Here is a 13,649-nt window from a genome sequence, read left to right as displayed (position 1 = left end):
AGGTGTCCTTTATAACTCTCTGAGCAGGAGGTCAACCATTTATCAGAACAGGGAATGCCACAGTATACAGGAAGTAGTAACATCATGATCCCAACAACTCTTTTTTTTTTCTTTTTCCCAGATGGTGGCAGTGGTACAAAACTTTCTGAATTTACAGATTCCCTCAATTAGTGGCAATTTCCATTGTGGTTTTTGCCACAGACATTATCTGACATTTACTATCTTATTCATTTTCTTGGTCCCCCTTACCCTCTTATACATACTTTTTGTTCTCTGTCCTTAGCACTGCCTTCCCTGAAGTGACCAGGGACCTCATACCAGCCCCTAGATTTTTAATGTCCTTCCCTGCAGAACTCACAAAGGGAACAGGAATAGTCCTCAAAACTACAGCTCTGTTTCAGCATCATCACTCAGGAAAATAAAAATAAAAAAGAAGCTTTGATGTTGTCTATTCCTGAAAGGACATGATCTTTGCTGGTGGAGTGGAGTTAAGGAATGGAGTGGACCACAGGCTTCCTGCTGACTGGGTTGAAATATCAGTTCTTCCATCAACTTGCTCAGCAAGTCCTCAGTTATCCAAGTCTCTTCATCTGTAAAATAAAGCAATGATTATCTTTTCTAGGCTTGATATAATAAGAGAAATTTGATCATGGTAGTAGTTGTAGAAAAATAATAATAATTATTAGCATATATGGGGTAAATCAGAAAAATGAGTTTTCATTATTAGTATGAAATTATTTTGTGTAATTATGTTACTTCTACAAACAAACATACTTAAAAGATGAGTGTATTTTAATGAAACAAAAATAGCAAATGTGACTCTTACAATGAAAATGGCACAATAAAGGAAAAGGATTTGGGGCCAGTAATGGCTTAGAGATGCCTGGTTGATCATATACTCTAGGGGGCTGCCAGTACTTCCAATACAACCTGGCACCTCCTGGGAGAGAAAATTGTAGTATGTGGAATGTCGGCACTGACAGTAAATATGGAAATAACCTTTTTTTTTGCCCCCAAGTTATTCTGGTATTATAGGAGAAGGAGAAGTTAGGCCTAGTGGTACATTAGAGATAAGGCTACACTGAGTTTACCACCTTAGGAAACCAAGCAGGTACTTAAGTAACCTCGTCCCCAGGATTTGTGATGCCTGATGTATGTTTTATAGAATGAGATGACATTGGAATTCATTAGCAATAAATGGTTTACTGAACCTAAATTCCTGAACTTGAAGGATTCATTGGCTACAAGAGGTTCTTCTTTAATACCATTCAAATCCAAATGAAGACAAGTTGAGGAGATAATAGTACCATATTATAGGTGCTGTTCCTTGTATTTTATTTTCTTAGATTTCTTTAGCTGCAAGCAGAAGAAATCCACTCAGATAAATAAGCACAGTCTAGATAAGAGAACAGAGGGAAGGTTGGAGAGATAGGCTGGAAAAGAACAGGGATGGACATAGAACATCTCAGGGCATTGGAAATGGGTGCTCTTGGTGCCTGGGACTAATGGGCAATCATGTGGCATTTTGGTATCTCTCCACTCAAGATCCAGAGTTTTGGAGGGAAGTGTTGAATGGGCCTCGCTGGGGTCACATGCCCTTGACCACAGAAAAACAGGACCCTTTTCATTGTCAGACATTGCAAGACTGCTCTTATGGGGATAGGGAGAGAATTAAGTCACCAGAAGGAAAGTAAATGCTAATCCTATCTAATAAAAGAGTAATATGCAAATTTACCGTACCTCCGCTACACCCACAAGCCACGCCCACTAGTCAGTCAGGAGCAAGTATGCAAATTAACACAACCAAGATGGCTGCGGCCACAGAGAGAGCAGGAGGCTTGGGTTTCCCCGGCAATGGAGGAAGTCAAGCTTCCCACCTGCCCTGGCCTGCCTTGGCCTCCGCTTAAGGCTACAAAGTTTCAATTATAGAAGATAAATAAATCCCAACAGAAATGGCTGCCACCATGGAGCAAGCAGGAGGCTTGGCTCCACTCCAGGCTACAAAGTTTCAATTGTAGAAGATAAAGAAATCCCAGATATCAGGGCCTCCGCTTGGGTCACCGGGGTGTGTGGCTGGCCTGCAAACCACCACAGGCCCTTCGCCCAGGTCGCCCCACACCCCAAGGGAACCCCCACCCTGATCCGGGACACCCTTCAGGGCAAACCAGCTGGCCCCCACCCATGCACCAGGCCTCTATCCTATCTAATAAAAGAATAATATGCAAATTGACCATCACTCCAACACACAAGATGGCTGCCCCCATGTGGTCAAAGATGACTGACCCCATGTGGACACAAGATGGCCGCTATAAGATGACCAGCAGGGGAGGGCAGTTGGGAGAGGCCAGGTCTGCAAGGGAGGGCAGTTGTGGGCATTCAGGCCAGCAGGGGGCGGGGGCAATTGGGAGGGACCAGGCCTGCAAGGGAGGGCATTTGGGGGGGACCCAGGCCTGTAGGGGAGGGCAGTTAAGGGCAAACAGGCTGGCAGGGGAGCAGTTAGGTATCAATCAGGCTGGCAGGGGAGTGGTTAAGGGGTGATCAGGCTGGCAGGCAGAAGCGGTTAGCGGCAATCAGGAAGGCAGACAGGTGAGCAGTTGTGAGCCAGCAGTCCTGGATTGTGAGAGGGGTCCCAGATAGGAGAGGGTGCAGGCTGGGCTGAGGGACACACACCCCCATGCACGAAATTCGTAAATAAAAACATACGTACATGAATACATACATACGTACATCTATACAGGATAGATGTTACATAGGCCAAAAGACAACAAAAGTCCACTATATATATTCAATTTCAAGCAACCAAAAATAAAGAAGGAAATAAAAGAATGAGCTGACTCTTGCTAGGGGAAGATTTATTTAAAACTTAGGTACATGTTCTTGACATATCTGTTTACATTCATGTATGTGATATGTATGTTTTTGTATATATACACAAATACTCCCCTCACACTTGACCTGTCAGTGAAAGTTTATTTGTGTGACTATTGATACTAAAATAGTATCAGAGTTTGTGCCAGTGACAGCTTTTATCACAGTCTTCATACAACTTAATCTAAAATTCCCAGCAGTTTGCTCCAAGGCATTAATTTCCCTGGTGTCAGGCAGACTTGTAATTGGGTTGTGATGTATTTTTAATGATATCTATGATCTTTCAATTGTATCTAGAAAACTAAATGAGACATACAATTTAATTTGATTTGGATATTCTTGGATATTTTCTACTTCTTTATAAGTACTGGTATTAGATGAAAAAGTAGCCATTTTTACTTAATTTTTATTATAATTTGTTATAATGTATCACATGGATATTGATGTGCTCTTAAAAGATATACATGGTCAAATTTCCTTAAAAAAAAAAAAAAAATTCCAAAGGTCTGAATTCAACTTGGAAGTATATCTTTTATTATAGACTAGAGGCCCGTTGCACGAAGAGATTCATGCAATAGGCCTTCCTTCTCTTGGCTTCCAGCACCGGTTTTCCTCCGGCACATGGGACCCAGGCCTTCACTCCTGCCAAAGTCTGCCGTCTTTGCTGCAGACTCTGGCCAGAGTCTGCTGTCTTCATCTTCGCTGAGGACGGAGTGCTGCTTCTGTAGATCCCTTCACCCCCTGCCTTCCCTCTCATAGCAGGTGTCCTGCCCCGCCTGGCCATTCCACACCTGGAGTAGCTGGGCAGCTGCCATCTTTGGCCTTCTAATTTGCATATTCCCTCCTGATTGGCTGATGGGCATAGTAGAGTGATGGTCAATTTGCATGTTTTTCTTTTATTAGTGTAGATACTATAAGCTTGTTGATCACCTTGATTTTCCTAATGAAATTGAGGGTTAACAAAATAGACTATTCTGATTTTTCTATCTACCATGTTTATGTTGAGTATGATGATTAATCCTTTTTATATATTTGCAAAGGGCTTTATAATTTACCAAGTTTAACTGGGTTTATTTTACTGAAATGGACTAAGAAATCAACTAGTAGTTGATCTCTTCTGAGATCTATGTCCTTTTTTGTTACCAAGGGAACCATTTCCAAATTCGGCTTAATCTGAGCTCTCCCAGCTGTGGAATTCCTAACTTTGATTTAGCTAGTGTTTTTTCATTCTCACGAAACTCAGTTGGTCAAAACAGAGAGAAGGTTACAGGGTCAACATAAGATGGCTTATTCTTTACTTAATCATTTCCTTTTTGGTAAGAAAAGCTAGTCTTGTTTTCTGAAGCGCCAACATTTGAGAAGTTGTCCAGTGGAACTCCCTTTGATGAAAGGCTGAATTGAATCTGTCACACGACCACAAGCTGACAGCTATGCTGTGAATCCAGCTGCATGGTCTCTTTCCAATTTTCTCATTTGTTTTAAGCACAAATAGTGTGGAAGTTGGTTCCGTTTCAACTGCATTAAGGCCAAAGGAGCCTGGATTAAATTAAAGTCTAAAAAATCCATGTGTCATTTAGATCTTTTATTTCCTCTAAGAAAATTAATCAGTTATCTTGATAATGCAGAAATTAGTTACCAGCTGTGTTATTTTGAATATGTTTTGGAGATCTCAAGATTGGAATTCTTTTTAGGGTCTCTCTAAAGATCCCCCTGGATCCTTATTCTTAGCTATTTGCTTGTCTGTGTGCCAAGATGTCAAGAGGATATTTAAGGAATTAACATGGTAGAGCCTACTGTATTGGTCCTATGGTGGTTATTTTGATTGGTTTGTTTTTCTGAGTCATTAGCCAGGATGCAAAGTTTTGTAAGATGAAGAAAGCATTTCAAGATACAGGATTAATTCTGTTATGAATATTCAAATTAGAATAAAATTTCAGATATCCAAAAATGACAAGAGTGATTAAGGAAGTCCAAATTGGCATCACAGGATACATTGCATGTTGCAGAAAAATATACACTTCTCAAAAATAGGAAAAAAATCTCTTTCAAAATATTTCTTGAAAAGATCAGATATCCTGAAAAGGAGAGCAACTAGTTCAGATTAACAAATTAAAATGACCTTAATGATGAGTAACCAAAGCCTTGCTCCCTAATTACACTTAAAATTTAGAACACAAACATATGGGCCCCAAACACAAGGGATTTGCTATAGAGATTATTCTTCATTCCTTATCACATTAAACCATTTCCCTGATGAGTCCTTAGTGATCCTGTTAACTAACCTGTCCTAACAAGCTTGACCTGCATGTGTGTAGGTAATAGCTACAGAAACAAATTCTAAGTATCTACAACTTGACTGTTATCTAGATACTTATATTTGCACAGCTAATAAATTTAATATTAAACCAATACTAAATTTAATCTTTTTTTGAATATAGAGGTATAAATACATAAAAATATTTCCTAGGCTATTTCTCAAGGAAAAAAAAAAAAAGAATTTCAAAGTCACTTTCATTCTTCTTTCTACCTGTGGGGGTCAGAGGAGCCCCAACCTGATTCAGGAGATCCATGGAGGAGCCACTGACCTTTTATCTTTTACTAGAGACCCAGTGCATGGATTTGTGCACATTGAAAGGAAATTAATTAGGAGAAATATTTGGGGAGGGATCATGGGACGGCTCCAGAGTGTGTTCGTCCCATCTCACCCGGCCCGTCTCACACAGTCCCAATTGCTGGAGCCCAGTAGCAAGCTAACCTACCGGTTGTAGCATCTGCCCCCTGGTGGCCAGTGCATGTCATAGCAACTGGTCAACTGATCAGACAGCATATTAGGCTTTTATTATATAGGATTTTTAAATTTCAGTGCTTTTCCTTTTGTTATTCTCTTGCCTCCACAGAATCTTTAGTTATTAAAATTTGTTTGTTTGTTTTCTTTGTTTAAATGAAATTTAGATGAAAACTATATAGGCATGGAGCTCAATTCTTGGTACATGAAGAATTTAGTGTAATTAGTTCAATTGGCTGGTTAATTTGACTTGGTTTTGGTGTATGTTTTGGGGTAAAACTTGTGAGGTGCTTTCAATTATTTTCCAATAAAGGCAAATCTATATTTGTCTGGCATGTATTTGATGGTGCACATACTCCATCTCCTTGATCCTTATAACAGCACTGCCATAAGCAACAAATTGCCCCTTGACTCATTGGACTCAACCTCACTAGTCCAATTTAAATGACTTGTCCAAATTACGCAGCTGGCAGGTAAAAGAGCCTAACTTCCAAATACAGATTCTGACTTGGAATCCTTTGCAACAGTGACTGGTACACAGAGGTGTTAAGTGATTTACCAGATTTTTATGGAACCCTACAGAGCTCAAAATATTTTAGTAAATACATTGCTAATTGTTCTTCCCTTTTTTGCTGACATTAGTTTCTAGTACACATACATAATCTATCATTTTTTCCCCCAGTCTCCTTCCCCTGGTGTTTATGTATCTTTTTTTTAATTACTTGAAGATATTAGTGGTTGAACTTGCATGTGAAGTCCCCAGTGGGATTTTCTAGGTTCCCTCTCTGGTGGATTTGCAAAGGGTAAACAATATTACAATTTCCCCAGTGTTTCCATGGAGGCATCATAACTTGAAAGACAAAGTTCATTTTTTTACCATGATGAAAGCAATCCATGTTCATTATAGAAAATGTGAAAATTCAAAATAGCAAAACCTGAATGTAATAAATGATAATATTTGGATCTATATCTCTAATCTTTTTTTCTTTAAGTTTTTAAAATCTTGCACAGTTATTCTGGTGTGCAATATTTAGTCCCACTTTTACTTAACAATAATACATAAGCAATTTTGCTTGTTATTACAAACTTCAAAAACTCAGTTTTAATGTTCATGTATTATTTCTTAGAAAGGATGTACCATAATTTCCTAATCATTCCTTATCCTTGATAATTTATTGTTTCCTGTTTTTAGCCAACCATGTCCTTCATTCCTTACTACCCCTGATAGGTCTAGGTATTCTAGATTCAAATTCTAATGTCACAATATGTGTGAATCTAGAAAAACAGTGTCAAGATGAACTTGACCTTCTTTCCTTCTGAGGTAGTGCCCTTTTGTTATCTTTTCTTTTGTAGCAATGCTTGGTATCTTGATCAAGGACCCCAACCTCCTCATGTTTTCCTACAAGAGCCATTCATACAAAATGTTGAGGGTCAATGAACTGTAATGAAGGATGAAGCATTGCAAGGAGGAACCATTGCATGTACTACACAATTATTTATTGCTTTATTCCAACCCCTACCCTATTTTCAATGGCCTTCCCAGAGCCCATTATAGCACTAAGTCTCTCTCCATGACACACAATTCTTTGAAAAATATAAACCACACATTTTTGAGCAGCAGTTATGGTGTCTTCACTTTTTGGATATAGCGGCTACCAGCCAGCCTACCTTTCTTATCTAGCTTGGATTAAGGTGAATATATTTCCCCCATCTTGTTACAAAGATAATGTTGCAAAGACAATTTTGTATAAATTTTGGATTATAGATGTGATTTTTTTTTTAAATTGAGTCCCAGAAAAGTAATTCCTGCATGAAATGATATAAACTTATTAACTCAACAAATACTTATTGAGTGCCTACTCTTTGCTCTTTGTACACATTAAATTTACAATAAAAGTGATTTAAGCCCATGGCTAGTGCAAATTTAAAACTTAGCACTTATGTGATGAGCACTGTGGATGTGGTACAGTTCTAAGACATATAAATATTACCCCATAACATTCATTCCAGAGTGCATGCTACACTCTCAGTTACATCTCAACACAGAAAACCTATAATCACACTCGCCCTTTCATTTGGACTTTCCTACAGCAGAGCTCCATAGTCCAGCTAATTTTTTAGTTAGATCGTATTTCTATTCTGGAGACAGGTCTAGGTTGATGATTTAGTCATTTAATTGTTCAGTGTTACATACTTCAAATGCTTAGCCTCAGCATCATTTCTTCAACCATTTGATATTTAATTACAATTATGAAAACAATTCAGATCTTTGTAATGGACACTATGTTCTTGCGATTGGAATCTTTAGCTAAGGCATAGACCAGCGACTACTCCAAACCAATAAAAGGGCTCTTGGCAGTACTGGCTGTCACGAAGATGGCAGGTTGACCAACTCTAGGACTTAGATGTTATGTTGGTAATCCATGAGAAGTGAGGAATAAGTAGAAAGGAAGGGAGCATTTGTTTTGGTGACAGGATCCCATTCTTCTGCTGTGAAGTTGAATTGGAGGAGAGCTGTGGATTTGGGGAAGTGGAGCAAACAAATCCCTTAATTCTGTGTAGGAAGAATAGTGCCTGTTACCCCTGTGGTGCAACACCAGCCCTGCTGCATAATAACAGGTACTGGTGGGTGCCTTTTCCCAGGCCTGGAGTGGTTTTAGAATACCTAATGAAATTCATTACTGATTTGAGAGAAAGAGAGTGAGAGTAAAAAGCACTATAAAAATCCAATCCAATTCAGGGCAGTCTTGGCACATGCCTCCTCCCAGTTGGTGCATTTCCAGAAGAAAGAGGCACATTAAATTCTAGAGGGACAAACCCAACCGTTGTAAAGCTATAAATCAATGCTGCTTAGTTCCATTTTACTCAGTGTCTCTGCAAGCAGCTGTAGTGAGAAATTAACTTATCCCACCATCCTTATATACATCTGTCTCTTTGACTGAAATATTGAACAAAACAGCTCTCCTGCTTCAGAGAGAACTACGGGATCCATAGCCTGGATTCTCACCATCACAGATCATAACACATTCATGGCAAACACTGCCAGATCCCAGGCTCTAGATGCTATGAAATGTATCATTGTTATTTGCATTTTAAACCACATGTCCATCCGGCCAGCGTGGCTCAGTGGTTGAGTGTTGACTTATGAACCAGGAGGTCACAGTTCAATTCCCGGTCAGGGTACATGCCCAGGTTGTGGAATTGATCCCCAGTTTGGGGTGTGCAGGAGGCAGCCAATCAGTGATTCTTTCTCATCATTGATGTTTCTATCTCTCCCTCTCCCTTCCTCTCTGAAATCAATAAAAATATATTTAAAAAAACAACACAAAAACCATCATGTCCACAAAAATTATAAAGCATTGAATATCCTGAAAATTACACAAGCATTGAATATCCTGAATTGATTAACAAGTTCTCTGAAAAGATAGTACTCAACTAATATATCTCTGCCCAAAGGTCAAGACTGAATACATTAGATGAAACAGATCGGCTAGGTTTTGTAACTGTGTGTCAAAATAACATCAGTGCAGCGTTTTAAACAGGAAAGTCTTAGTAAATGTCATTTATTGATTGACTTGTATGTCCTAGCCTGAAATGAAAATCTATCCTCCAATAGATGTTGTAAGCTATGCCTTTTATTGGGCATAACAAGGAGAGTTTAGGACTTAGTTTTTCTATGGTTTTATTGATAACCTGTGACTTGTAAGCTCTAATTTTTCTATTCTATGAATTTAGGTGGCATTCACTTTAGGTGGAAGAGGTGTCCTAGTAAAATGTCTTCTTTGAAGGTCTGCTAGTCTCCAGCTTATTTATTAATGCTGTAGTTTGTAGCTGATGGGAGATGAAATTTAAAAGACAGTGCAAACAAGATTGTAGGAGGCCTCTTAAAACATCTTGATGCCATTTGCCTTTAAAACTATCAACTGCAACACACAAGGAGCCACATTCTCACATGGTGGTGTAAAGAAATGAGAGAAGAAAAGTGCTAGTAGTTATGCCACCAGCTTATGAGACCAAAGGGCTCAAACACTAAAGCTGAAAACACAAGAAAGAAAAGGGTCATAACCAACCAAATCCATGGCTGAGATAAGAGCTGTCTGATGCTTTTACAATACATTCTATCTTATTTGCTACATCTAATATACAAAGACTATATTAGGGTGGGAAAGAAGTTCTAGAATAAGCCAGGTGTTTCAGACTTGTAGGCCTTGTGGGGCAGTTGGTAAAATCAATGTATGGTTTTATAGCATAAGAAGTAATAGAAAAGGACTATGGAGATCCATAGCTGAACTGGAGTGAAATACCACCCCTGAAAGGCATTCAAAGCCAACTAATAATAAAGTGAAATAAATGTTTGCACCAAACCAAACATCTGGAATCAGCATGTCTCTTAAGCTATCATTTTGTGATCCTTAGAATTGACCTTTGCCTGGGAAAATAGGGAATTGTAACTTAAAATAAGTCTAAATAAAGTAAATTTTATCAATAGATACTGATTTTAGGAAGATTTTGTTTTTAATTACTCGAATTGATGCCATAGTGTCTTTACTTCTTCTCCTTCAAAATGTTGAAAGTTTTACAGCTAGTCTTTCACTCAGTAGATTATGTTGGGTCCAGCTAGTCTTTCACTCAGTAGATTATGTTGGGCAACGAAATTTCTTCTTTTCTTCAAATATTGCATGGAGTTCTGAATTTTATTTGCTACGTCTAGCAATCTTGCTGAAAGGGCCCTTTCCAGAGAAAATATTCACTTTACATTTTCCTCAGTTTATTTAAGGATTTATAAAATGGGTTATTTTTCTTTTGTTTTATTTTGATGCAGAAAGTACATGGAAATCTTTATTATTGGCCTATTGTGTTACATTTTGTTTTGTTTCACTTTTTATATTTGGAAAAATCATCAAAATAAACATTGACTGCTACTTTGAGGAGTGCATTAGAAATTATTAAAACGTCAATAAAGATTTCTGGGGCTTTAGCAGCAGAGATCTTTCAAAGAAGGCCTTAGAAATGGAAGCTAAATCTGTGTGCCTTGCAAACTGGGGAGGAGCGAGGGTAGTGGGAAACTGTTGATGTCATTGTCGTGAAAAAAAAAACAAATTTTATTTTCATTTACAAGATCACTTTAGCATACACATGTCATGGTGACCACTCCAGCTTCCGAGCCTTAAAATAATCCAAACGACCATTTCTTCTCATTTGGGTTAATATAAATCATCAAAGGGCCAAGGGAACTTAGTTGTGTCCTTGGTTCTTTGTTCTGTGATGTGTTATTCTTTCTTTTGGGCTCCATCGTTTAAACACACCAACCCTATAATGCAACCATCACACCTTCTCCCACCAGCATTGTCTTTATCTTTCTGGTACTATGGGCAGCTTATTTGGAGGCAGTGCCATTCTTTTCAGCTTCAGGACTTTTTCATTTTATTTTATTTTTATTAATTTGAGGGGGGGGGGCAGGGGAGAGAGAGAGGGATATATTTGTTGTTTCATTTATTCATGAATTGGTTGATTCTTGTATGTGCTCTGATCAGGGATCAAACCGGCAACCTTGGCCCATCAGGACATTGCTCTAACCAAGGAGCTACACAGCCAGGGCTTCAGCTTCACGTCTTCAATGCAGTGTGATTATAAAGCTATTTTCAGACTCTTCTCCATTTTCACCACACTGTGCCCATAATAGTTATGTTGTTCATTTCTGTCAGAGAATCATCCAGCTTCTCTCTATCAAGGCAGAAAGGCTCAGAGCCAAGCAATTAATTCTGACACAGGATCCATGCTTCAGTGACAACTAAGATAGCCTGTGATACTTTGATTGCTAGCAGGGTGCCAACATTTTGAAATAGACTCAAGTAGACCTCACAAGGAAGTATCTAATTCAGCAAAAGTGATGATGATCATCACAATACTATAGCAAGTAACAGAAGACCTTTCTTCCCATTGACAAAGGTAAAGTTTACATAGAATTATAGTCTATGGGTGTGCTAGGACTTAGTGAACAGCTTGAATTACTGAATGAGATGTCACATATTTCAGGATCTTCTCCTATTATTTGACATCTGGATATAACAGTTGTGTGGCTTTGCCCTAAATGCCGGTAGTCTCTGTGAAGCTATTGGAAGATTGCACAATGTCAAAGCCTTGGTGATACTAAGACATAAAACCCAACCAGGCATTAAGAAGATTATATGTGTCAGTGGTTAATATTATGTTTTCTTTTTCTACAGCAAGAAAAACCCAGGCTTCCTGAGCCTTTGGATTATGAAACTATCATTGAAGAACTTGAAAAGACGTATCAGAATGATCCCCTTCGAGATCTCTTCTTCTTCCCCAGTGACGACTTCTCGGTAAGTGTGCTCCTTTCAAGCCATCTAAGTTCAGGAGGGTCCACAAGATGATTGGGGGTTAGGGGAGTCCAGCCCTCCCTGTGGTCACCCTACATTATAGTCACTGCAGTGGTAGTCCACATCCAGCAATTTCTAGTGCCCGAGAACCTCATAAATTTGGAAGATGGGGGCTAAGTGACACAGTGGCCACTTGGAATGGGAGCAGCACAGGGCACTGCCTGGGTCCAGCTAGTCCTGTATCTCCGCCAATGTATGGGTTTCAAACCACTGTCCTACCTGGCCTACTTCCGCCTTCAGACCATTTCTAGCTAAAAGCTTCCAAGCAACTGTAACCAACTGATGACAAAGGTGGACTCTCTTGGCCCAAAAGAGGCAATTCTTAAAAGTCACTCTTAATCTTGGGTGTCCTTTAATAAGGAAATGATAAGACCTATGGGCAAAGAAAGATAGGCAGGTGCATCTTCATGGAGGGCTTTGTGATTTTGGATATGCCCTTTTTAGGACAATGTTCACTGGCACAGAGACCACTCTTGGGGTGGTAAAAAGAATGAATAAAAATGAAATGTGTGTTGGAAAGAAACACAGTAAAGTTATGGATGCTGAGCACCCACGTGTCCCAACCATTCCATTTGTGGTTATTTTAAACATTATAAATTGCTAGTAAATATATAACTATGAAACAGATCTCCATGGGCAGGTGGTAAATTCTCCTCTTTTTTCCTAAAAGAAAGGTACTCTCCAACTTCACCAACATGAGCATTTTAAAGCAGATGTAAGACAGCTCTGAGGTCATCCTGTGAAATAACCATTGGGCCTCAGAGCTCACATTTCCTCAAACAGCCTCAGACTTCCCTTCCCTCCCCTACTTTGGGGACAGATCTGGCTTCTGGCTTCTAAAGGTTCATTGTTTTCACCTTCCTCCATGGCCCAATAAAAAAGAAGGTATTATGGACGTTAACTTTCTGTTCCAAGTACAAAGAAGGATAAAAGAAAGGCGATAGATTTGTAGGTAGGAAAAGGAAACTCTCCCAATCTTTTTCAGATTTTTAAATGGCTCCCACTTTTGACACACTTTAAGAGAAGCTTATCTCATGCAGAGGTCTCATTTCCATGGTTGGATCAGGCCACTGGGTCTTGAACTGCAAACACAAAGTTGACCCATGTTTTGTTTTTAATTCTGTATCCTCGTTTTCTTTCAGACTGAAGGCAAGCTTAACAGCCTTTTTCTGTCAAACAACAGCATACACACAAAAAACCCCTCAAAACTTGGAGAACTTTTTCTTCTAGCTCTGTTGTTCAGAAATATGTCAAAAGCTACACCAAGTTCCCCCAACTCAAGAAGAGAATAGATGGCATGAAACATTTTCACTGAATTTGACTTCATTTTTTGGTATCTTTCACACTCACTTAAGAATGATCTGATTATGGTATGACCTTTGCTGTCCTATTGGTGTAAACAGAGCACATAATACATATATTTTTTTCTTTTCCCAAAGTGAACATTCCAGTAAACACACTGAATTCTTTTATCCTGTGCAGTCAACCCCATAGCCAACAAAATGAAGGGCCAACCCCTGAGCATTGCCCAAGGGCTTCTCCAATGTCTGGTCCTTGTCCATTTCTCAAGGCCATATTCTTCCTCCCCTATC

At 39.1% G+C, this 13,649-nt stretch overlaps 1 protein-coding gene across 7 annotated transcripts in view; it reads left to right on the top strand.

Moving 5' to 3' along the window:
- DOCK10 (dedicator of cytokinesis 10) overlaps positions 1 to 13,649 on the top strand; it is a 215,953-nt gene that overhangs the window by 81,916 nt on the left and 120,388 nt on the right. For all 7 annotated transcript variants that reach the window (XM_079783202.1, XM_079783199.1, XM_079783201.1 and 4 more), the window contains exon 2: positions 11,881 to 12,000. In XM_079783202.1, the coding sequence (XP_079639328.1) occupies positions 11,881 to 12,000 (120 nt within the window). The remainder of the gene's footprint in view (positions 1 to 11,880; positions 12,001 to 13,649) is intronic.

The sequence above is a fragment of the Cnephaeus nilssonii genome, assembly GCF_951640355.1.
Source record: "Cnephaeus nilssonii genome assembly, chromosome: 10".
Taxonomy (NCBI): domain Eukaryota; kingdom Metazoa; phylum Chordata; class Mammalia; order Chiroptera; family Vespertilionidae; genus Cnephaeus; species Cnephaeus nilssonii.
Note: the sequence above shows the minus strand (reverse complement) of the source record. Positions and strands in the feature narration are given on the sequence as shown.